Genomic DNA, 26,651 nt, shown 5'->3' with positions numbered 1-26,651 from the left:
AAAGAAGCTGTTTATCAGTTTCTCACCATTTCGGTCTTCTGTTTTGCTGGTTACACGGTGTTTAAAAGTGCTATCATGTTTCCCAGAAAAAAAGACAGGGTCTTAGATTATTCTTTGCTCCGAAAAACGTATTAGGGCTTATTTTTGGGGAAACACAGCTATTCCCTATGTACTGCTAAGTTTACCCCAAAAGAAGGCAGACACCCACCAGGAGAATCGCTCTTACCAGATCACAGACATGTAGAGGTGGCATCTGAATGGCCTCATCGTCACCCTGTGTTCCACAGCAGTCGCGCCCCATGCTTACCACAGGCAGTGACACTCATGCACTGTTAGTGAGAGCTGAGTGGTACTGCAATCAGTTGCGTGTTTGAGAGCGCAGAGTGATACTGCGATCGGATGGGTGTGAGACAGTGGAGTGATACAGCGATCGGAAGAGTGTGTGAGAGCAGTGATACTGCAATCAGATTTTTGTGTGTGACAGCGGACTAATACTGCAATCAGATGTGTGTGTGAGAGCAGAGTGATACTGCAATCAGATGTGTGAGAGCAGAGTGATACTGCAATCAGATGTGTGTGTGTGAGAGCAGAGTGATAGTGTGATCGGATGTGTGTGTGACAGCGGAGTGATACAGCGATCAGATGAGTGTGTCAGAGCAGAGTGATACTGCGATCGTATGTGTGTGTGAAATCAGAATGAAATTGTGATTGGATGTGTGTGTGAGAGCAGAATTATACTGCGATCGGATGTGGGTGTGTGACAGTGAAGTGAAAGAGCAATCAGATGTGTGTGAGCAGAGTGATACTGCAATTGGATGTGTGACAGTGGAGTGATAATGTGATTGGATGTGTGTGAGAGCAGAGCGATACAGCAATCAGATTTCTGTGTGTGTGACAGCAGAGTGATACTGAAATCAGATGTGTATGCGAGAGCAGAGTAATACTGCAATCGGGGTGTGTGTGAGACAGTGAAGTGATATATCGATCGGATGAGTGCGTGAAAACAGAATGATTCTGCGATCGGTTGTGTGCATGTGACAGCGGACTGATACTGTGATCGGATGTGTGTGTGAGAGCAAAGTGAGACTATGATAGGATGTGTGCATGTGATAGCAGACTGATACTGCGATTGGATGTGTATGTAAGAGCAAATGTGTGTGACCAGAACAGCGAGGGACCTGACAGCGACGCAGATCTCTGTGGGAGAGAAAACCCACTGTCGACACTTGCCAGCTGTATTTGTTCGAGGGTCTGGTGAATGTGGTTTCTCTATTTCGGGGGTGTCGTCTCTCTTTGACACTAGAACTACTGAGGTAGTCCTTTTGACTACTTTGCACTATGTATTTCTATATAGGTGTCACGAGTCCAGTAGTTCTAGTGTTAATGAAGTGACATGCTGTATTTTCTAACTTTTTTTAGCTGCCTAGACACTTCATTATTGAACCCCAACTAGGGCATATTTTTGGAGTAGGGCTTATATTTTAGCCTTTGCTGGTGATGATAGTTTCAAGACGCCTCCAGTTGCTTGCATTATTCAGGTGTGATTTTAGTCCATTCTTCCACACAAACACTCTTCAAATCCTGAAGGTTCTGCCGGCTTCATTTATGAACTCTGAGCTTTAGTTCCTTCTATAAATTTTCTATTGGATTCAGGTCAGGTGACTGGCAGGGCCATTTTAGCAGCTTTTTTTTACTGTCTCTGAAACCAACTGATAGTTTCCTTGGCTGTGTGTTTTGGGTTACTGTGTCTCTTTCTTTGTTTGTTCAATACTTTTTCCCTGTATCATTTCTCATTATTACACATAACCTAAATTTATGGACATCTATTGTATAATTGATTTGCCTGTGTGGATTGGATGGCTTGTTACTAACATCTGCTCAGAAATTCACATCAGTAGCACTTTTAGAAATTTACTTAGAAAATTGGTGATGCGTTCAATACTTATTTCACCCTCTCTATATAAAAGGCTATATATGTAGAGAGATGTAACGAAAACACAGAACAAGATACTTACGTTTTGGCAGTGACATCTATATATTGTCCAGGCCGGAAATGTGCGGCATAAAGGGGAGTACCTAATCAAAATAGAAAATGTATAAAGCCATTAAAAAACAAAATCTTCTGCCATATTTATTAAAAAAAAAAACCTGGAGATTTATCAAGATTAGCAGAAAGCATAACAGATACCTAAACCAACCAAAAAGGTCGGAGATTTAGTTTATAAAAAAATCCTGTGAAAATTAAAACCTGAAATCTGATTTGTTCTTAGCCAACCTCAACATTTGTTTGAACCAAAATAGATACATCTTCCCATGCGTTATATTGAAAGGGAAAGCAATTAGATAAATAAGATAACTACCGTAAAAAGATGTTCTCATCTTGAAGATTAAAGGAAACCGGACAACTCTCCTACAACTCCTAAACTGCTACATTGATGCTATATAAAAGTCAGTTGATGTATTGCAACATGTGAAAAATATGTTGTAAGCCTTGTGTACGCCATGCAAATCAACCAGGACTAGTCTTGTTCGACATTGGCACTTGTAAGTAAATCCCCATGGTGTGATTGACATTTAGAAAAGCAGTGGGGTCACCCTGGGGTCCCTTTAAATCTTGTACCTGTCTGCAACATTCTGCCTCTCTGGACATGCACAGTGCGCCAATGAAGCCAGGGAGTACACACTCGGCTTCATTACACATCTGGGAGGAAAAGGGAAGGTACAATGTACTGAAAGTCAACCGTGCCCACGGGGCAAGTGTACAAGATCGGAAGTTAAACTAGTTTGAGGGACTCCATGCCCCACTGGTCTTGTCCTTTCTAAGTTGCATAGTGGCAGCAAGGCTTACAACTTTATTTCACACAAATAAATAATTATATGACACATCAAGTAGTTTGCTGTAATGAAATAAACTTACAGTCATGAAACACTAGAAAGAGTCCCTGACCTATCCTTGGGAGAAGCTCACAGACTATCACAGCTGTATGTAATACACCAAGTATATCAAACGCCTACATTTCTTTTTGCTATAGGTGCCAGGCCAGACTCCTCCTTTCCTCACTGTAAGGCAGACTCTGCTGCCATGCACTATATGTTGTGGTCATGCCCTCACCTGGAAGTATTATGGAGAGGGGTAGTTGGAATTATTAACAGGGTATATCTGACTGACCTAAACCTCACATCCTTCATGTGCATATTGGGATATATTGACTGTAGATGAGGAGGGAAAGCTAGCTGTATCCCATATGTTATTCATGGCTAGAAAACTGATCGCACAATAATGGATATCAGACCAAACTCCAACTATTTCACAATTTAGTAACAAAATAAACTGGTTGTTAAACTTAGAAAAGGGCAAATACTTGAAAAGGAATTGTGTTCTCAAATTTGAAAAGATATGGACCCCGTGGATTGATGATTTGGGTCTAGCGTCTAGGGACCCGTTTAGATTTAGTCTTTTTCTGTTCTAAAAGGAAGCTGGGAAATGAAACCTGCTGAAGCTAGCTGTAAACTCTACTGTGTTTCATATGCTTGAAGCTCACCCTTGTGCCAGTATTGTGTATAATAAATAGCTGATGCTTTAGAAATGATATTTACCTTCACTTGCTTATCTGTCTTTCCTTTTCCCCTTTTAAAGGAGCTGCGACTTCTTAATATATGTTTTGAATAGTGGAACCTCGCTTAACGAGAATTTCGCTTAACAAGCAAAGCTTTCTGTAAATTTGTAACTCGGTTTACGAGAAAGCTTTGCTGTACGAGCAAAATACTCACCGCACACACTTCGGGTTCCGTACATCCACCGCGCTCTCACCCGCACTTGCAGTCCACACAAACACACACATGTACAGTATTATGCTCACCTTACATTCTGTTCCACCGCCGGCCTCATGGTTCTCGTAGTCCGCCGGTACATCGCGACATCCTCGCGGCGAACTACAAGACCCAGGAGGCCGGCGATGGAACGAAAGGTAAAGTGAGCATAATATGTGTACCTTCAGTTCCATCGCCGGCCTCCTGGGTCCCGTAGTTTGCCACTCCACTCCAGGCTGTGCATCGGCAACCATAGCGACGAAGCAGGAACTTCCGCTGTCAGACGCTACTCAAAGGCAGCGCGATGACCAATCAGAGGCAAGCGGTTCCTGCCTTTGACGTCAGCGCTCTGGCAGCGGAAGTTCCTCCCTCGTCGTTATGGTAACCCGATACACAGCCCGTACCGGAGAACAGCAAGTCCCAGGAGACCGGCGATGGAACGGAAGGTAAGGTGAGCAGAATACGTGCGTGTGTGTGGGTGCTTGTGTGTTTGTACGTGTTTGTGTGTGTTTGTGCATGTGTGGAATGGCACAATAGGGGACCAAGATGGGACATTTAACAAGTTGTGGAACGAATTGTCTGCATTGCAATGATTTCCTATGGGAAATCTTGCTTTGCTGAACGAGTAACTTGGTTAACAAGCACAGTCCCAAAACGGATTGTTCTTATTAACCAAGGTTCCACTGTACTTATTGACTGTTTGTTGGGAGGGAGGGGCGGGAGTTTTGGGGTTTAGCAACCCCGTACTTGTGTGTTAACTATATCTTGATATTTCCAATAAACACATTCTGGTTTAAGAAAAAAAACAAAAAAACAACTTACAGTCATGGCCAGAAGTGTTGGCACCCTTGAAATTGTTACAGAAAATGAATGGCCTCAATGAGTGTACTGAAAACACATAATAATGTGTTGGTCTTCTGATAAACTATGAAGCTTAACGCCAGACAGCTCCAGCGAGTGTGGTGATAACATGATAAAAATAAATACCACCTTATGTTATCACCACACTCGCAGGAGCTATCTGGCGTTACAAATCATAGTTTATCAGAAGAATAACACATTATTTTGTGTTTTCAATACACTCATTGAGGCCATTCATTTTCTATAACAATTATACAATAATGTACAGTACAGACCAAAAGTCCTTCTCATTCAAAGAGTTTTCTTTATTTTCATGACTCTAAAAATTGTAGATTCACATTGAAGGCATCAAAACTATGAATTAACACATGTGGATTGAAATACTTAAAAAAGTGTAAAACAACTGAAAATATGTCTTTTATTCTAGGTTCCTCAAAGTAGCCACCTTTTGCTTTCATTACTACTTTACACACTCTTGGCATTCTCTTGATGAGCTTCAAGAGGTAGTCACCGGAAATGGTCTTCCAACAGTCTTGAAGGAGTTCCCAGAGATGCTTAGCACTTGTTGGCCCTTTTGCCTTTACTCTGCGGTCAAGCTCACCCCCAAACCATCTCGATTGGGTTCAGGTCTGGTGACTGTGGAGGCCAGGTCATCTGGTGTAGCACCCCATCACTCTTCTTCTTAGTCAAATAGCCCTTACACAGCCTGGAGGTGTGTTTTGGGTCATTGTCCTGTTAAAAAATAAATGATGGTCCAACTAAACACAAACTGGATGGAATAGCATGCCGCTGCAAGATGCTGTGGTAGCCATGCTGGTTCAGTATGCCTTCAATTTTGAATAAATTCCCAACAGTGTCACCAGTAAAGCACCCACACACCATCACACCTCCTCCATGCTTCACGGTGGGAACCAGGCATGCAGAGTTCATCCGTTCACCTTTTCTACAAAGACACGGTGGTTGGATCCAAAGATCTCAAATTTGGACTCATCAGACCAAAGCACAGATTTCCACTGGTCTAATGTCCATTGCTTGTGTTCTTACAAAATTGTTGGTGCCCTCAACTTAATATTTGGTTGCACACCCCTTGGAATAAGTAACCGCAATCAATCACTTCCTATAACCATCAGCAGGCTTCTTACACCTCTGAACTGGAATTCTAGACCACTCTTGTTTTGCAAACTGCTCCAGATCTCTCATATTTGGAAGGCGCCTTCTCCCAATAGCGATTTTCAGATCTCTCCACTGCGTTCAATGGGAGTCAGATCTGGACTCTTTCGTCAGAACTCTCCAGCACTTTATTTCCAGCCATTCTTGGGTGCTTTTGATGTATGTTTGAGGTCATTATCCTTCTGGATATAGGATGCAAAACCAGCTTTCTGATACTGGGCACTACACTGCTATGCAAAATCCTTTGGTAATCTTCAGATTTCATGATGCTTTGCATACAGTCAAGATTCTCACTGCCAGATGCAGCAGAACAACCCCAAAATATATTTGACCCTCCACCATATTTGACTGTAGGTACTGTGTTCTTTCTTATGTAGTCCTCACTCCGTATTCGATAAATAGTAGGATGATGTGCTTTACCAAAAAACTATCTTGGTCTCATCTGTTCACAAGACGCTTTCCCAGAAGGATTTTGGCTTACCCAGGTACATTTTGGCAAATTGCAGTTTAGCTTTTTTATGGCTCTATGTAAGCAGTGGGGTCCTCCTGTATCTCCTGCCATAACATTTCATCTCATCCAAATGTGGATGGATAGTTCGCACTTACACTGATGCACCCTGAACCTTCAGGACAGCTTGAATTTCTTTGGAACTTGATTCGGGCTGCTTATCCACCATCCGGACTATCCAGCGTTGCAATCTTTCAATCAAGTTTGCTCTGCCCTCCACATCCAGGGAGATTAGCTACAGTGCCATGGGTTGTAAACTTTTTATGTTGTATACCCTCGTCAAAGGAAGATCAGGATAGCTGGAGATGGGCTTGTGACCTTGAGATTGTTGATATTTTTCAACAATTTTGGTTCTCAAGTCGTCAGACAGTTCTTTTCTCCTCTTTCTGTTCTCTATACTTAGAGTGGCATACACAGGCACACAATGCAAAGACTGAGTCAACTTCTCCCGTTTTTATCTGGTTTCAGGAGTAATTTTCACATTGCCCACACCTGTGTCTTGCCACAGGTGAGCTAGAACAAGCATTACATTATTGACACAAAATGGTTTACTCACTATTTTGGAGATGTGTCAATAATATTGTCCACCATTTTGAAATATAATTTCATACAAAACCACAATTTGCCTTTCCCTCAATTTATTTTGCGTTATTCTAATACAAACAAAATAAACATGTGTATAACAACACAATTGTAATTGCAATAATTTTCTAAGAATATTTCAAGGGTGTCAACACTATCAGCCATGACTGCATATAAAGTAATGATGGAAGTTTAGGAGGGATAGGGGAGCTGACCACTTCCCTTTAATGGCATATCCACATTTGTTGCTACAGAAATAGGTCTCAAAAGCAAAAGTTTATCTAAATTCTACATCCACCTTACTTACAAATTCAAATCAATCTAAAAAGGAAAACATAAAATTTGCAAATATTTTCATGCCCTTTAGTATTGGGTCTATGGCTCCCACACTGATTTATTCACGTCCTTAGAGCCTGCAATCCAATCTCTGTGCAGTCCGACCATGTTCTCTTATCGGTTACCACTTTTTATTCACCAACTGACTGGGGGCACATGAAAGGGACTGCAAAGCTATATTTTTTTTTATTTGAGATGTAATATGGAAATGCACAAAGAGTTGAACGATGCACGTAGCCTTTATGTAATTGCTGTAAAGAACCATATAATACCTGGCTTGAGAATGGCATTGTCGGACACTTTAAAGATGCTGATTTTCTGCTTCGGTGGGACTCCGGCTTCTCTGTAAAATTCCAGTCTTGCTTCCGGTTTCTGTGATATTGAAGTAAACAAAACAAAAAAAAAGTTAACGTTTGAGCAATCTGTTGCTTTTCTAGGCACCTGAACTGACGACACAGCCCTGTAAAATGTCTGTCCAGGGTTAATGTTCTTAATTGTTCAGACATGGATCCCTGTGACGTGTTAACTAGTGTTTGTTGAGTCATTCTTTTCCCCAGGACTATCGGAGGCTCCCTTTGTCGGAGAATGTGGATTGCCAAGTTAATGTAAAACTTCCCCCAGCCTCTCTGTCTACCTAACTCAGATGAGAATTAACTATGCGGATTAAAATGCCACCCAATAAGAGCACAGCTTTATTCGATCAATCCAGTAAGATCACAGTCCCTGGAATTAGTGCCCAGGAGATATAAAAAGGGACTGTTTGAGTCACCAAGTTGTTCTTTTGCTACATGGCTGCAATCTAGGGGTTTTGATCCGAATTGGTAGTCCATTACCCAGCCTAGGCACTTCGGTGCCAGCTAGAGAATCTGCGAATGGATTACATTTTGCATGCCACCGGCAAGGATAATAGCATTCGGTTGGGAGAAACCCAGGTTGGGGACGATACAGTTACCTGGCTACTGACTTTGCTGTCCTCGTGAAGCTTTCTACACTTGTCACTATCCTATTCTCGGAGGGTGCCTGCCAAAAGCAGGGTGGTGCTGGTTTGGGGTATGTGGCCCTAGAAGCTCCGAAGGCACGAATATTCCACTCCCTGGTGAGCCAGCGGAAGGGAGGCTCTGTTGCTTGTTACATTGTGTGATTTGCATGGTTTTGTGTTATATGCCTTTGACTGTTGGGGATCCAATAAAGTCTAATTATTCTGGTTCCAACACCCTGTGTTGTCTGAGTAGTGTTCTGCCCAAGGGTAAGGAGTTTGGGCGTTCAGTTGGGATGAACCCTGGTCCATGCGGTCTTTCTAAAGGCGGCTGGGCCAGCGAACGAAAGCACCCACTGACCCCTCTGTATCTCCACACCTAATATTATCCTAAGAAAGCAACCAGGAAAAAGCTGGAAGTAAGGTGACCACAACAGCTTTAAGATTAGTTTCCTGGTTGCCATCATTCCTAAGATTCATGGTCTTCATACAAGCAGTGCTTTCAGCACGACTATACTATAAAGTCTCAAACAGTGGGTGTCATAAGCCCCTTGGGTACATGGTGAGGAATGACTTCTGTTTGTGCATTACAGGCTTATGGTGGGCTTATGTCACGGCTCCTCTGGTCCTGAATGTGTAACAAGCGCATGGAGCCTCTTGTCTTAAGTCACACAGGCAGTAAGCTACTACTATAAAGCAAATGGTGACAAAGACTTTCTGAATCTGCTGCGTAAAGACTACAGGCGGTCTAGAACATCTATACAGACTGCACAGGAACACTTAGAACCGGTCTCTAATTACAGTTCTGCCATGGGAAACTGCGCTGATGCAACTGGAATTGGAAGCAGATTCATAGTCTCCCAGGAAGCAATGTAGTGGGGCGTCTGAGCTGTCACACATGGGTAATCCCATTTATTAGGACAGGTCAAAGGAAGAAAAAAAATTCCATGTGCTGTAGACGAGAGAACTAAAATTGGAAAATGCAAAAAATATATCTACATATAAAAGGCAAATTCCAGCAGAGAGAATAACAGGGCAGTGAGGGTATAGAGAAAAAGACAAACCGCTCCATGGGGCAATCAGGTGGGTGTACAGGAATGGGCCTATGATCATTCCCCCAGAAGAGTTCCCACATGGGTCGTACAACACAACAACCTCTCTGTGCTTTACTAAACACCGAAACCACTGCGACCACCACTGTCCGGAATCATAGGACCAGTATATGAACATCAAAAGATAGAATATGGGATGAAAAAACTTTGAAGGGAACCTGTCAGGTGCAATATGTCCCCAGAGCCACGAGCAGTTCTGGGTGCATATTGCTAATCCCTGTCTAGCAGTCCCTGTATACACTAGCATAGATAAAGAGATCTATAGAAAAAGTATTTCTAAAAAAATCTTTTATCGTATGGTAATGAGCAAATGGACTAGTCCTCTGGGCATCAGTTCCCCTTGGCTAGTCACCCCCATTAGCATGTTAGTACACCCCCGTTGGCGTGCTAACATGCTAATAAATGCGCAGCGTCAGAGGATGATCTCTGCTGCCATCAGTGCCCGAAGCAGGATTTCGGCTTAGTGCACATGACCCCGGGGTTTCGGTCATGTGCACTACTTCAGTTTGAAGCCAGGACGCGTACACCCGGCTTCATAGTGGGCATGACCCAAACCCTGGGGTCATGTGTACTTAGTCAAAATCCACTTCTCCAATGATGAGCTCTGGAGATCAAGAGGAGAAATGGTGGTGCAGGACCTGTGTGATGTCACGATCATGTGACCACAACGGACAGCGCTCAGCAGAGAAGTGTGTGTGTGAAGGACCTGTGCTATAATTAATACAACGCAGGGGGCTTCACCAAGTTCAAAAAAGAATCATGCCCGAACTCGACTGGCAGTGACTGATCCCAGCAAAAGTGCCACCCCTGTGACTGAACCCTAAGGGATTTACTGCATTCACCTAAGCATATAAACTCTTTTATTAAGATGATACATGGATTTTTTTTTTCTTTTTTAAACCATGTTAGACTGCTTTCACACATTCGGTTTTTGCTAAGCGGCACAATACGGCGCTTTGTAGAAAAAAACGCAACAGTTTGGTTTTTTTTGCCGCCAGTTGCGTTTTTCCGCATAGACTTGCATTAGCGCCGTATTGTGCCGCATGGCCTAGCGTTGCGTCCGTTTTTTGCCAGATGCGGCATATTTAGCATTCCAGATAGAATGTTGCATGGCACGTTTTTGTGCAGCGAAAAAAACGCATCGTACCGTATCCGGCGCAATGCGGCGCGATTTACAATGCAAGCCTATGGACGCCAGATGCGGCGTCCAGCGGCAAAAACCGCATCTAGCTGCTGGATGCTGTTTTTTGCACTGCGCATGCTCAGTATCAAGCCGCATCCGTCAAAAAACGGACGGGCCGCATGGAAAAACTTTTGAAACGGATCCGTTTTTTTTCGCCGCATCCGTTGCATAGGTTTTTGAGCAGGATTGAGCCGCACTGCAAAAAAACGGATGTGTGAAAGCAGCCTTAGTGATGCACATTGCATCATATGAAACACACTGGGGGCGGTTTAATATCAAAACATGACATGGCAGGTTCTTTTTAAGCTCTGCTACATGCTAAAACTAAAATCTTTGATTTTGTCATAAAGGCTGCACCCAGTAACCTAAGTGATACACCATTGGATTCAGGGTCACTTTGCCTACATCATGCTGCTCTGAGATGAGGTAGCAAAAACCTGTTTACAGATTCCCTTTAATGTGTATGGTCAGCTTTACTCAGTAATGATGGTAGCAGATAGGAGAGCATTTACACAATTTGAGAGCGTACAGATCGATCCTCTCATTAGGGCTCCTGACAATATCACAGGTGAATCAGGGACACCATGATCGATTACTGGACCAGGTGTAATTGCCAATAACAGCAGCAGGAGTTGTGATAGAGCAATGTCGCATCATTATCAATGGATTTTCACAGTGACAATGAGACTTTGGGGCCTTAAATTCCTCAGCCAATACAAAGATAAAAGAAGACGCAATGACCGACCTGGAAACTGCAAACCATCAACCCCTGAAGCTAACAGGAGACAGAATCTGATCCGAAGACCACAATCCAGCAATTATGGCCAACATGGTATATGACTGCAAAATAAAACACTACCATAAAAGCCACAAGCCGCGCTTTCCTTTCACCTATCATAGAAGGGTTTCCTAACGGGCCATGTCAGCCTCCTGCCCTTGTGATACACATAATCCGACATCCTTGTGCAGAGATAAATGTCAGGATTCCAGCTTCTCTAGAATAACTCATGCTGGATTAAAGGCAATGTGCGACAGTTTTTCACCACCAATAAAAACGATTTTTTTGTTTTTTTTCCTTCTTCATTGATTTAGCTTTAAGATTAGTAATAAAGTCACACTAAGTTTCCATCCAAGCTGCAGCTCTATTGTTTTAACAGTACAATGGTGGTCACCATAACAAACCCTGTTATTGTCAGTGGGGTTTTCTGTACCCATTATACATCAGAAATCCAGTTATTGTTTAGAGGAGACTAAAACCTTGCCCTCATTAATAATGTAAGGTTTAAATGGGATATAACTAGAACTGGTGCAAATCGATTCCTGTGCCACAGACGTAGACCACTTTCGTGGCCAATGGAATGGACCCTAGTTATAACAGATTCACACCTAAATTAGGTTTTCCCCTTCACTCTGCGACTCTGCCAATGTAAGTTATGTGATTGGCTGCAGCGGTGAGGAGCACCCCATACTTAACAATATTGCAGCAGTCAAAACACACACTGAACTAGTGGTGGAGAGTTAGCGGAGGAGAGTGAAAACGGTTTTAGTTGTTTTATAATTCTGAATTCATTTGGGGGTCCATTTTTTAAAGGTGGAACACCGCATTAAGGCACATACTAAAAACACAGAACAAAAAAGAAGTCTTTAAATTTTGCTAGCTGGTGAAATAACCATCTCATGAAGCCAAAATTCATGCAATCTAAATATTTATTATAACAATGCTTCAAGATAGTACAGGTGGGGACCAGAGTCCTGACACGTGTTTCACATCTCAACGCTTCTTCAGGGGACAGATAAAACAGTGTGGAGATGTGCAGCCTTATAAGCCTCCCGTGTAAGCCCCATCAAACCACGTTACATCCAGCTGTTACTGCGCACGGCCGGTGTTCAGTGTAGAGGCATTCAGCCACCCGGCATCCACAGCGGAGAAAGGAGGGAAGAAAACTTCCTGTGACGTCAGTAAGTCCAGATCTCCGCTGCTAAGGACGCCATTGTAACCATGCGTGCAAACAGACACACACGGCCGCGCGTCAGGGACGGACTCCCCCCCCTATCCTGGATATACAAGGTATTAACCCTTTACTGCATACATCAAAAAGGGCAGGCTAATAACGTCCAAATCAGTACTATAGAGGCAAATACTAGCGAATAGGACGTATAAGACAAGCCTCTTAAAACCAGATCATCTCAACAGGCACATACTGTACTTACATAGGTTGAAAAACGACCTAGGTCCATCTAGTTCAACCTTCTTCCACCAATTATACATTTGGGTAAGTCAGATATTTTGGCATTATTAGGCTTAGAAAGTTTAGAAAACTATCCTATATATTCATTTCTAAAATTAAAGGTGTGTCTTCAGGACAAAGAAAGAAAATCAACATATTCATTTGGCAGCAGCACGGCATTAACCCCATTCTCCCTCTCCAGCACTGAAGTTTAACCCATGTGGGGCTGCCACCACTACTTCTAGCTTTCATGGTGGTTGTGACTTCCACAACCCCAGTAAGTGTGTGTTATTTCATGCACACTTCCCTTTAATACCTAATAAGACCCTATTTGTGCTTTTTATCCTTCCTTTTTAACTTTCGGTGGTTGCCATGGTAGCACAGGGTCATGTGATGACGCCTGTAGCTAACATGACTCACTTCCTTTCAATGCCGGAATACAGCCGGCATTGAAAGTAAAGCACCTGTAACGTAAAGCTGTGTAACTGAGATCTGCAGATAGTGCAGAGCGATTGGATTGCTGATCGCTATAGTCCCCTAGGGGGACTAGTAAAATGAAAAAAAAAAAAGTTTAAAAAAATAAAAAACAAAAAAAGACCTAAAAGTTCAAAATCACCCCCTTTAAAGGGTTAAAAAAATAAAAAAAATATACACATATTTGGTATCGCCGCGTTCAGAAATGCCCAATCTATCAAAATATAAAATCAATTAATCTGATCAGTAAATGGCGTACCGGCAAAAAAATTCCAAAAGCCAAAATTATTTTTTGGTCGCCACAAGTTTTGCGCAAAATTCAATAACAGGCGATCAAAACATAGCATCTTCGTAAAAATGGTATCACTAGAAATGTCAGCTCGAGACAAAAAAATAAGCCATCACAGCCATAGATCCCGAAAAATGAGAACGCTACGGGTTTCAGAAAATGGTGTAAAACGTGCGCCACTTTTATTGGGACAAACTTGTGATTTTTTTTTGTGTCTACAAACTCGCACTGACCTCAGGCATCACACCCACACATCAGTTTTACCATATAGTGAACACGGTGAATAAAATATCCCAAAAACTATTGTACGATCACACTTTTTTTGCCGTTTTTCAGTACACTATGTAAAACTTATGGTGATTTTTAAAAGTACAACTCGTCCCGCAAAAAACAAGCCCTCATATGGCAAGATTGACGGAAAAATAAAAAAAAGTTACGGCTCTCGGAAGAAGGGGAGCAAAAATCAAAAACGGAATGTGCCCGGGGGCTGAAGGGGTTAAATCACGCACTCCGCTTTAGAAATGATTGCCGTGACTGCCCCGACGTCACAGCAATCTACACTGTAATCCCACTCTTGTGCGCTAAATGTTTTTTGCCCGAGCATGCGCACTGAATCTGGGTGTATGTCCCCAGATTCTTTATGCGATGTGCATGTACAGGCTGCTGACATTACTGCGGGAGCATGCCACCTTAGCGTGCCCCTGTCTCCTCTCCTCACTCTGTGGGCCCCCGTCTCCTCTCCTCACTCTGCGGGCCCCCGTCTCCTCTCCTCACTCTGCGGGCCCCCGTCTCCTCTCCTCACTCTGCGGGCCCCCGTCTCCTCTCCTCACTCTGCGGGCCCCCCGTCTCCTCTCCTCACTCTGCGGGCCCCCCGTCTCCTCTCCTCACTCTGCGGGCCCCTGTCTTCTCTCCTCACTCTGCGTGCCCCGGTCTTCTCTTCTCACTCTGCGTGCCCCGGTCTTCTCTCCTCACTCTGCGGGCCCCCGTCTCCTCTCCTCACTCTGCGGGCCCCCCGTCTCCTCTCCTCACTCTGCGGGCCCCCCGTCTCCTCTCCTCACTCTGCGGGCCCCCGTCTCCTCTCCTCACTCTGCGCGCCCCTGTCTTCTCTCCTCACTCTGCGTGCCCCGGTCTTCTCTTCTCACTCTGCGCGACAGTGCGCATTCGTGAGCTTGGCGCTACAACGCCAAAGGAGACTATAGCAGCCCGGAGCATGCGCACTTCTCATAATAAATCTGGGGACGTAAACCCAGATTCAATGCGGATGCTCGGGCAGAAGACATTTAGTGCGCAAGTGTGAGATTTTAGGGGCAATTGCTGTGATGTCGGGGCAGTCTCGGCAATCATTTGTAATGTAGGGGTGAGGTATAATTGAAAAAATGAAAAAAAAAAAAAAAAATAGCATGACGTTGATTGACAATGCCTTAAGACAACAATAGCACAACCCCTATGACTGGAACGCAAGGTAGGAGATACATTCGCCTAACCATATAAAGTGTTTTTAAGATAACTACATCGTTGTTGTTTGTAAACCTTGTTAGTGTTGCATCATTTAAAACACATTCTGGCCAGCTTAATATCCAAAAATCAGGTGACCGGTTACTTTTAGGCCCTGTGCGCACTTACCGGATTTTGCCGCGGATTTTCTGCGGATTTGCTGCATGTTTCACTGCAGAAAATGTTCATAACATTTCTGCAGTGAATCACCAGCAAAACCTATGGGGAAAAAAAATCCTGTGCGCACTAGGCGGATTTTGACAGCTGCATGTTTTGCTGCGGGAATCCCGCAGCAAAAACAAGTGCATGTCAATTCTTTTCCGCACATCGCTGCGGGATTTCACTCCATTGGCTCCAATGTAATCGTGAAATCCCGCAGGGAATAACGCAGGCAGCAATTTCTGTGTGGTTCATTGCGTTTTCCTGCGTTATTCCCTGCGGTATTTCGCGGTTTACCTCCGGTAATGTACATCGCTTGTCTGCGGTTTTGCAGGGAAGTGATGTCATTATGACAGGAAGAGGAAGCCGTGCAGAGAGTAAACACACACAGATCACACTCACACAGACATCACAGACATAGAAAACAGACACAGACACATAGAACACACATAGAAAGCAAATGGAAATATAGAAAACAAAACACGTGGGCTCCGCTGTATATTTACCGTCCAGCCGAGGTAAGCACACAGCGGCGGCCCGGTATTCTCAGGCTGGGGAGGGCGAGGAGCAGGGTTAATGTCCCCCGCCTACCTCCCACCTCCCGCAGCCGAGAATACCAGCCGCAGCTGCCCCGGGACTGTCACATGCATTATGCGGCAGCACCGGCATGTCCCCGGCTCTTCCTGCTGCCGTGATGCAGTGGCAGTCAGGGTAATACAAGGAGTTAATGCCGGCGGATCACCGCCACTAAGTCCAGGCTTGAACATGGCAGCGTCTGACATGATCAACCCGTAAGTAAAGTGAAAAAAAACACACCCCGAAAAATCCTTTATTTTAAATAAAACACAAATAAGCCCCTGGTTCACCCGTTTTTTAACCCCTCCCAAACAAAGCTCCGACGTAATCCACAGCTCCAGCGTAATCCACAGGTCCTGCGCTGCTTACATCCAGCCGCGACTGACACTGTCACAGCGCTGAATGAATGCAGCCTCGCAGCGAGACAGCATAGGTAACCACAGGGCATTTCCCACGGCCGGTAATGTGAACTCACTACCGACCGTGAGAAATGCAGCGATCTGTCCTTTATCTATCCCTCTATCTATCCCTCTATTCTTCTGTCTATTTATCTATCTATTATCTATCTCAGAAGGAAATGATTTTTTTTTTTTCTTCAATGTGCTTTATTGCATTGAATGCAATAAAGCACATGTACCAACCCGCACGCGGCAATACCGCGAACAATACCGCGGTAAAACCGCAGCAAACCGCATGCGGTTTTCGGGTGCGGTTTGCCGCGGGTTTTTACCGCGGGTGCGGTAATATTTCAATGGCTGCGGAATTTTCTTGAGAAAATTCAATTTTCCAGTGCGCACATAGCCTTAAGCTGTCAATAGATTCTGATAGAAACCATCCAGAAGCTAAACAAAGGCTAATGTTTTCCTAGCAGTTTAGCACAAGTAACCTGTACCTTATTAGTAAGGATTCTAATTACTTACATAGAAAGGAGATCCATTTTTTCCTCCGACAGTGAGAGTGGCACTTTTTCCATCACCGTCCTCTTTTGGTGTATATTTAATCACATGACAGTCTTGGACCTAAGAGAAAATTGAACAAGGTATTGTAATAAGCTGGAGTTGAAAACAAATTAATAATCGACACATCTATAGAAAAACGGAGTATGACACAAACACTAAATTTAAAGTCCTGTTTACTCTAGGACTATGATGCTTCTGGTCATATGGATAAACTGTTACGGTCCTGCCCCCTGCTAAAAACGTACCCTTTAGCATACATTTAGGATCTATCAACGGATCTCACAATATAAGTTATATATATTTATGAAGTAAACCTCTACAACCCGTTGAGGCTGGTGTACATACTGTGAAACATGCCCTTGTCGAAAAAGCAGAAAAAAACTGATATTAAGACAAGGCGAGAGAGCTCATGAGTCCAAGTGTATTCAGTCTTCTCCCTCAGACTGACAGCTGCAGCTTCTACTGAGCAGTGTGAGATCTGAGCAGCAGGAGGGACGCTGAGGAGGAGCTGCTAATCAGGTTGGCTGGGCAAACACCGTTATATTTTCATAAAGGATTATACAGCCATTTAGATAGGAATTTCTGAAGTACACCACAAGAATCAGTGGTGGTCATGATTGTGTAAAAGAAGCAGTTGTAAAATAGAAGAAATCCATATCACAGGCCACAACTATAACCAATAAGTCTCCATAAAGCATTAAAAACTGGAGCTGGTGTTATCAAGCACGCCATAGAAATTACATTTCAGAAGATTCTATTTACTGGGGGGAAACAGTTGAGTACTGTGATAATCACTTGAACTATGCAATCAATGCATGATGCAGAACATGTACATTTCAGCTTATTAATGTAGAGCAAACCACCTCCTGCTCATGGACAGGAGCAGCTTTATATCTTGGCAGAGCAAGGCAGACTGTAAATAGTTTATTTACCTCATTGAATAGTGCTTCTACAAGAAAAACAATCCATTTTAAAGATAATGTCACAAGTCTTTTGCTATAATCTGAGAGCAGCAAGATGTAGGGGCAGAGACCCAGATTCTAACAATGTGTTACTTACTGAGCTGCTTGGTGCAGTTTTGATGGAATCCCTTTTTTCTCTGCTGTAGCTGTGTATAACCCCGCTCACATCCATGATTGGCAGCTTGCTGTGTATACTGTATCTTTTCACAAGCTGCCAATCATTGATGGGGGCAGGGTTAAATACATAAACACCGTTTGTGTTGAAACTACAGCACACAGCCTAATAGGTGACCCATCGCAGGCTCTCTACCCATACTGCAGGAGTGGGGAACCTTTTTTTTATATTTATAACATCAGTCACATGCCATAAAAAATTATTAACTTTAAAGGGAACTTGTCAATTGCAATATGTCCCCAGAGCCACGAGTAGTTCAGGGTGTGTATCGCTAATCCCTGCCTAACTATCCCTGTATACACTAGCATAGATAAAGGGATTCTGAATGCCCGGCACTTCCAGTTATGCGCAGTAGACCTCTATGAAGCCGGGACGAGTACACCGAGCTTCATACTGCGCATGACTGGAAGTGTCTGGCATTCAAATCAGCGGTAATGAAGATTGCAGAGAAGAAATGAGTATTCAGCCGCGCTATCACATCGGAACATATTATTCATTTGTCTTTTATTCTGTATGCTCAGGTCAACGCGTTTCAGGGGTTGCATCCCCCTTCATCAGGACAACAACCAAAGAACATAAACAAGATTTTGTTGAAAGGGGCTGCGACCCCTGAAACGCGTTGACCTGAGCATACACAATAAAAGACAAATTAATAATCCGTTCTGATGTGGTGATAGCGCGGCTGAATATCAGTTTCTTCTCTGTAATCTTCACGTCCATCTCGGGGCTGCAGCTGATTCACCCATATTCTCGGCTATTATAGGGGTTGTGACTGGCACAACCGTCATAGGCGAGTTCTTCACTTTCTATATATCCTACTGTTACCTGGTAAGACCCTATTGAGATTCTCCTCCACAGTTTTTTTCCTATAGCTCAGCGGTCATAGTGGATGCTGGTGACACTGCATTGAATAGCATGTTAGTACAGCCCTGTGGGTGTGCTCTCATGCTGAGAGGGTGGCCTAGTCAGCGGAAAGAACACCCTTGGAATTAGTCCCTGGCCTTATTAGCATATGATAAAGGATCTTTAGAAATACTTTTTCTGAAGATCTCTTTATCTATGCTAGTGTATACAGGGACACTAAAGCCTAGGTCATACGTAGCGACGCAGCAGCGATCACGACGTCGATCTGACCTTATCAGGATCGCTGGTGCGTCGTTACATGGTCGCTGGTGAGCTGTCAAACAGGCAGATCTCACCAGCGACCAGTGACCAGCCCCCAGCCAGCAGCGACGCGTGGAAACGATGCTGCACTTGGTAACTAAGGTAAATATCGGGTAACCAAGCAAAGTGCTGTGCTTGGTTACCCGATATTTACCTTGGTTACCAGCGCACACCGCTTAGCGCTGGCTCCCTGCACTCGTAGCCAGAGTACACATCGGGTTAATAATCAAACCACTTTCCTTATAGTTACCCGATGCGTACCTTGGCTACGTGTGCAGGGAGCAGGCAGCCGGCTTCAAGAAACTGCGGACACTGGTAACGAAGGTAAATATCGGGTAACCAAGCCTTTGCTTGGTTACCCAATATTTACCTTGGTTACCAGCGTCCACAGAAGCCAGCTCCCTGCTCCCTGCACATTCAGTTCGTTGCTCTCTCGCTGTCACACACAGTGATGTGTGCTTCACAGCGGGAGAGCAATGACCAAAAAATGGTCCAGGACATTCAGCAACGACCGGTGACCTCACAGCAGGGGCCAGGTCGTTGCTGGATGTCACACACAGCGACATCGCTAGCAAGGTCGCTGCTACGTCACAGAAAATGGTGACTTTGCAGCGACGTCATCGTCGCTGTCGTTGTGTGTGACATGACCATTAGGCAATATGCACCCAGAACTAATCGTGGTTGTAGGTGCATACTGCACCTGACAGGTTCCCTTTCAAATTATCCTTCTAGAGCTGGACAAACAAATAATTAGCTCACCCCTAATGTAATGGCTGTAACAGCTTCTCTCTGGTGAGACTGTGATGTTAGGTGGTATTGATAATGTTGCTATTTGAAACTGCGTTCACAGATTTGCATTAGTCGGTCTACAGTGCAGTTGACTTTTTGTGATAAGTTTTGTAAGGAACTGATCTCAACAGTAAGTTGTTCCAAACCAAACACAAATTCATATTACACTGTACGTCACTACATGGTGTGAAACTCATTTCTATTCACGTCACATTTATAGAACTGAAGTAGTGCGATGTCTACAGTATACATCACATAGGAGACACCAAGACTGCTGTATATACACATCACATAGGAGACACCAAGACTGTTGTAGGCATCATATAAGAGACAAAGGGGCTGGTGTAAATATGCCACATAGGAGACACAGACTACTGTATAAAATACAGAGGAGAAACAGATTGCTGTATCTATCACATAGGAGACACGAAGACTGCTGTACAGAAATCACATGGTAGACACAGACTATAGTATATAGGGACTACAAGAAGGATGGGAAGGGCACCACCCAGTGGGATCTCCTGGTATACAAAATTTATGAAGAACAAGAAAGAAAAGGGTATACCAAACGCGGGATCACCACAGTATTAAACAATCAATATTGAATTTTATTACAATTTTAGAAAACCAAAACACGAGACAGAAGGTCTCCACACTGAAAATGCTAGAAGACACACAATGACACAGAATAAAAACATTTAAAAAGCCATAGGCATAACAAACATGTCCGCCAGGAACCAATTAAATGATGATGTATGGATATAATTATAACAAGGACACTCCAATCACTATTGCACAGGGCCCGTATCCGGCATAAGAGGGTAGACACAACAGAATACACTGTTAGGTATATATGTTGACAGATGATACGTTGTTATACAGAACACCAGAGATTATACACATGTGCTAAATAATGTATGGTTAGACAACATGTAGTAGGTTGTCAAAAGAAGCACTTTGCGCAGATATGGAGATCTCCAGTCATATATTAAACAATATGGGTTCTTATTACAGTCTATAAAGGTACAGTAAACACAATACTGTTTAAATAATACTATATGACAAGTTATGAGACAGAGACGCTTGAGTTGCAGGTCTGTAAAGAATATCCACTAAGTACGTGAAATAGTGTAGATCCAAATGGATGAGTCTAGCAATAAACTACGTCCCTATCAACACACAGTAACTCCATAGCCACAATACCTTTACAGAAGATGTATCCTAAAGAGAACGCCCATATAGTGCAAAATGGCATCAGATCAATAATTCTGTTTAGTCAGTATACCCATATTATACCACCACAGGTAGCCAGAATCTCAGATGCTACAAGCCACCAAAAGGATGTATAGGGTAAATAATTGCAGCAACCAGGTTACAAGCAGTATGAAAACGGACCCACATCCATTATCCCAAAAATGAATGAATAGCAACCAAGCTAGTGGGATGGATGAGAGGAGTGACCAAAAAAGGGGTTCCTTGCCTGGACACCCCACGCGTATCGCCACGTATCTCGTGGCTTCCTCAGGGGAAAAGACGGCAATATGATATGGCCAAGTGTGTCCTATTTAAAGAGGTATAATTAGTGCTTACCCGCAGCTGCATGATTTTCATGCTGGAGGTAAAATTCCGATGGCGGCCGCCATCTTGCCTGGTCACGTGATATGGAGAGCGTCCTCCCCTATCCTCTAGTGCGCATGCGCGAGTAAAAAAACCGCTCAGATACACACATAATATGTCAAGGAGCGGCGCTTCTCCTTGCTGTATAGCGGCGAAATTCATAGATTAAGAGTTATTGTTATAATTGCGAACGCATCACAATATGCTAATACTACATCTATGTTATGCGCATGCGCCATTTAGACACAGGGGTAATGAAAGGAGGAGTGTTTAACCCTTTTGCAGACAGAGCGATATTAAAAATACCTACAGATTTATATTGGTATTTAGAAAGAAGAATATTCAAAGAGCGCACACTATAATGACATGAAGACACATCCATTTGAAGAATTCATCATATATTATATCAAAAAATACACATGGAAGGAGGAGGCACGTCCATAAGCAATGGTGTATCCTCCCCTAGACAATACAATACGCCATTAACCATGGGGCTGGGTAGTGTCAGCAGACAGGGTTATATAGTGCTTACAAGGAGTAGATCACTGGGTGATAAACAATATCGTCCAGGGGCCCAAAGGGAGTTAGGAGAATCACATAGAGTGAAACCAAATAGTGCCAGCAGAAAAAGTTATATAGTTCTTACAGGAAACAGATCGTCCAATATCAGACGGATCTAAAAGATCCAGCGTAGGGAAAGTCATTATATATCGAACGGTGGCATATATATCACTCACCATCAGGGGGGGACCGAGAAAAAGTTTCTTACATAGGCACCCCCAGATAGTAAATAGCAATATGCCACAATTCTAAGCCCAGATACACACGTACCAACCACGGTATGACGTGAATCCACATGGATACTCATAAACTATGGTATGTTGCCAGAGCATATATTTATATTACTTGGTGTACGGTCGAATTATTACTATACCAATTATGCACATAAGGACTCATGGATACCCATTGGTGGTAAATCGCATTCCAACCCATAATGGCATCTCCAAGGATACCATAAGATATATGTGCTAAAATACACAAGTCAAAGGTTTAAAGCGACATCTGGATTAAGACGGCACAGGAGTTACGCGGATATATGATATCACCCTGAGACACAGGGAAAGTTGGTAAAGTCTCATATAGTTAACCTAAGTAATACCAGCAGATCGAATTGCCATAAACTAGATTATATTATGGTTATTATGCATTGGCATATACTAACAATATAAACAGGTGGAATAAGATGCAGCCAGAGCAGATATAGTGGGGAGCCTGCTCCTTGCCCCATACATGTGGGGCAAGAGAAAGCCCACGCTGGCATTGTAAATAGCCAAGAACCAAAACTAGGATGCTCCCCACAGCCAAGATAGCATATTCATGTCCCAAATGTCCTCATGGTACAACATCCATTCCTCCACATGCCCATCAGTCCTTGGTATATTTATTCAAGATGGGATCTCCGATTTTCAGCAACGACATCTCTTATCAGGTAGAGAAGGGGTCCTCCAAACTTCTTTGCGATTCACTGTTCCGTGTTCTCTTCTTGTCCTCTTCTCACCTTCCCCATTCATGATCTTCTAGATGGAGGAAAGACAAGTCGGCTTTAGAAGAGAGTGATGGGATTCATCAAATAACATTATAAAAGCCCGTATAGAGTAACTCCTCATTGAGGCCATGTGGAGCTAGACTATTGAGTGTATAAATCCACCTTGATTCTTTTTTCAATAGCTCTCTAGTGGCATTCCCACCTCTAATGTTCTGCTTAATTGAGTCCACAATGAGTACTTTAACTGTGGTATAACGCCCTTTATGGTGCGTAAGAAAGTGAGAGGCCACTGAAGTAAGCAGCTTACCCTTTTTCCGATCAGTTTCTGCTGTATTGATATTAGAAAAATGTTGTTGTATCCTTCTCCTCACCTCCTGTGTAGTTTCACCGACATAAATTTTTGGGCAATCACAGACCAGGATGTAGATGGCATTTTTCGTGCGACAGTTGTAATACGATCCACAAGTGATTCGTCTAGGAAAGATCGATAAGGAGATGGAGTCACTACCCAACATGTATGGACAAACTGTACATGACCCACAAGGGAATGTACCCTTAAGTCTTATACCCGTTCCCAAACTCTGAGTTGGTCTTAAAAAATGGCTCTTTGAAAGGATGCCCCTCAGATTTTGGGCTCGTCTTGCTACCAAATTAGGCTTGTCTCCAATGAAAGGTGTTAATTTTTTGTCACTCAGTAGTATGTCCCAATTGTCTTGTAAGAGTCCATATAGATCTTGCTATTGATTATGGAAAGGGGTAATAATACTCACTGTAGTTCGCTTACTTCGTGGTTTTGGTTGTAGCAAAGTATGTCTTGTCATTGTTCTGCAAGCCTGTAGAGCCCCGGAGACCACTTGTTTTGGATAGCCTCTTTTGCGGAATCTGTTGGTCAGATCAAAAGCATGTGTTTCAAAATCAGACTCGTCACTACAGTTTCTTTTTATCCTCATGAATTGACCCTTAGGTATCCCGTTCTTGACATGAGTGGGGTGAAAGCTGTCATAGTGTAGAAGGCTGCTAGTGGCCGTTGGTTTCCGATACAGCGTAGTGATGATATTCCCCCCCACCCCCTTGGAGACTCGTAGGTCCAAGAACTCAACTGTCTCCATGGCTATACTGGAAGTTAACCTAATATTGAGGGTATTGTCGTTCAAGATGGCAATAAAATTCTCACAGTCCCTCAAAGATCCGGACCAGAAGAACAGGATGTCGTCTATATATCTGAACCACTGTATCACATGGGCTTTATAGTGCTCCAAGGTGTACACCTGTGTCTCCTCCCACCACCCTAAAAAGATATTAGCATAGGGTGGCGCACAGCACGCCCCCATAGCGGTCCCAGATGTCTGCCGGTAATACTTCCTATCGAAGACGAAATAATTCTTATCCAGTACCAGGTGAAGAACGTCTAGGATAAAAGAATCATGTCTTCTATTGCCGGTGGTTCTACGGTCCAAATAATATGACACTGCTCGTGATCCTGCCTCATGGTCAATGGAGGTATACAAAGCTTCCACATCAAGTGTTACCAACAGAGCGCTAGTAGGGACTTGAAGTTTCGTCAGCTGTTCAATTAGGTGGGTAGAGTCCCTTACATAAGATGGTGAAGATTGCGCCAAAGGTTGGAGATAAAAATCCAAATATATGCAGGGCCTCTCAAACAAACCACCAATCCCTGATACTATTGGTCTGCCCGGAGGTTCTGGGCGACCCTTATGAATTTTTGGTAACATGTAGAAGGTGGGTATAACTGGGAACTTAGTTGTTAGAAAGTTCCTTTCCTTCAGGGAGATTATTTCATGTTCATGAGCCATAGAGAGCAATCCATCTAGCTTCTTTTTGAAGGCACAGGTGGGATCAGAGGGTAGTACCATATAACACTCAATGTTGGAGAGTTGTCTCTTAGCCTCTCTTAGGTACATCTCTATTGGCCACAGAACTACATTTCCCCCTTTGTCTGCCTCCTTGATGATAAATTCCTGGTTGTTACTTAATTTAGACAGAATACGTCTCTCATCTGCTGTGAGATTATTACCTTTGTTGTTATCGGGTTTGAGCCTCCCGATGTCTTTACAAATCTTGTTGAAGAAAATCTCTACAGCAGGACAGAGACCAAGAGAGGGTGTAGCCTGTGACAGGAGGCGCCGTGTGAATGGTATTTTTTGACCTGAATCCCTCTCCCCTTCTTCCAGTAGATCTAAGAGGTCGCTGAACACCTGGCGATCTTCCGGTGGGAGTGAATCCATCAGGTCAGGGCGGCTGTAAAGGTACTTGAAAGTGAGCTGTCTGCAAAAGAGATATATATCTTTAATTATAGTGAACTTGTCCATTTTGTTCATGGGTGCAAACGAGAGCCCCTTAGCCAGTAACTTACTTTCCACATCGGACAAATGATACTGAGACAAGTTCACTATTTGTAAGTCACTTTCATTACCTTCTACCAGTTCCGTCTCCGGCTCCTTGTTTCCCTCTGCGGGGGCGATTGCCAGGGATGGTTTCTCCTGTTTCTCCTTTTGGCATTTGTTTTTCCGGCGACCCCTCCTGGTCCGTTTTCCTGGTCGCTGGTATCGGTGGACAAAAAATCACTCGAGGAGGGCTCGGAGGCTGCAGGGATGACATCTATTTCCCTGCCAACTGGTCTACGCTTGTTGCCTTTATGAGACCACTTATACGCTCTATTCTCGGCATAGTCATTTTTGTCTCTCTGGAACTTATTTTTCTTCCCTTTAATAACATCCTTTTCAAAATTGTCAAGGATGCCTTTTAGTTTGTTTTGAAAAGGGGTTACAACTGTTTGTAGGTCTTGCTGACGTAAAATATGCTCTTTGTTACTAATTTCCTCCTTCAATTGTATGAGTAATAAACGGTCATGATCAATTAGCATGTCCAGAATAATAAATGAACATGTCTGCAAACCCTGCTCCCAAGTGATTCTAAATTGGGAGTCCGTCTCCCAGGCTGGGAATATTTGTACCCTCAGACCTCTAGGTGTAATTTTAAGTTTTTTATATTCTTCCAGGGTTCTGATGTTCCACCATACTTTTACTACTCTTTTGTGTAAATTAATTAAGTCCTGCATGAGTTGTTGATTCTCATCCTGGGGGCCAATTGGCCTCCCCAGAGCACCAGGGCTCTCAGACGTACCAAATATGTCAGAGGATTGGTTAGACCAAGCCATCTCTCTTGCTGCTAAATCCATGTAGACAGAGCTCGGGTTATGGATTGTACCACAATACCTGGCACAACAAAAATTCTACTGGGAATATCTATAAAATCTATATATATATAGATCGAATTCAAACAACCCAGAAATTAGGGTGTGCCTCCTTCCAGAAGGTTGTACAGAACAACCAGTTGAAGGGACTACAAGAAGGATGGGAAGGGCACCACCCAGTGGGATCTCCTGGTATACAAAATTTTGTATACCAGGAGATCCCACTGGGTGGTGCCCTTCCCATCCTTCTTGTAGTCCCTTCAACTGGTTGTTCTGTACAACCTTCTGGAAGGAGGCACACCCTAATTTCTGGGTTGTTTGAATTCGATCTATATATATATAGATTTTATAGATATTCCCAGTAGAATTTTTGTTGTGCCAGGTATTGTGGTACAATCCATAACCCGAGCTCTGTCTACATGGATTTAGCAGCAAGAGAGATGGCTTGGTCTAACCAATCCTCTGAC

At 43.4% G+C, this 26,651-nt stretch overlaps 1 protein-coding gene across 1 annotated transcript in view; it reads right to left on the bottom strand.

The window, feature by feature from the left end:
* Positions 1 to 26,651, bottom strand: part of MRPL3 (mitochondrial ribosomal protein L3) — a 157,097-nt gene that overhangs the window by 95,183 nt on the left and 35,263 nt on the right. The window contains exons 4-6 of the mRNA XM_075316633.1: positions 16,679 to 16,777; positions 7,540 to 7,639; positions 2,016 to 2,076 (exon numbers count right to left, since the gene is read on the bottom strand). Coding sequence (XP_075172748.1) covers positions 2,016 to 2,076; positions 7,540 to 7,639; positions 16,679 to 16,777 — 260 coding nt within the window. The remainder of the gene's footprint in view (positions 1 to 2,015; positions 2,077 to 7,539; positions 7,640 to 16,678; positions 16,778 to 26,651) is intronic.

The sequence above is a fragment of the Anomaloglossus baeobatrachus genome, chromosome 6 (assembly GCF_048569485.1).
Source record: "Anomaloglossus baeobatrachus isolate aAnoBae1 chromosome 6, aAnoBae1.hap1, whole genome shotgun sequence".
In the NCBI taxonomy this organism is placed as follows: domain Eukaryota; kingdom Metazoa; phylum Chordata; class Amphibia; order Anura; family Aromobatidae; genus Anomaloglossus; species Anomaloglossus baeobatrachus.
Note: the sequence above shows the minus strand (reverse complement) of the source record. Positions and strands in the feature narration are given on the sequence as shown.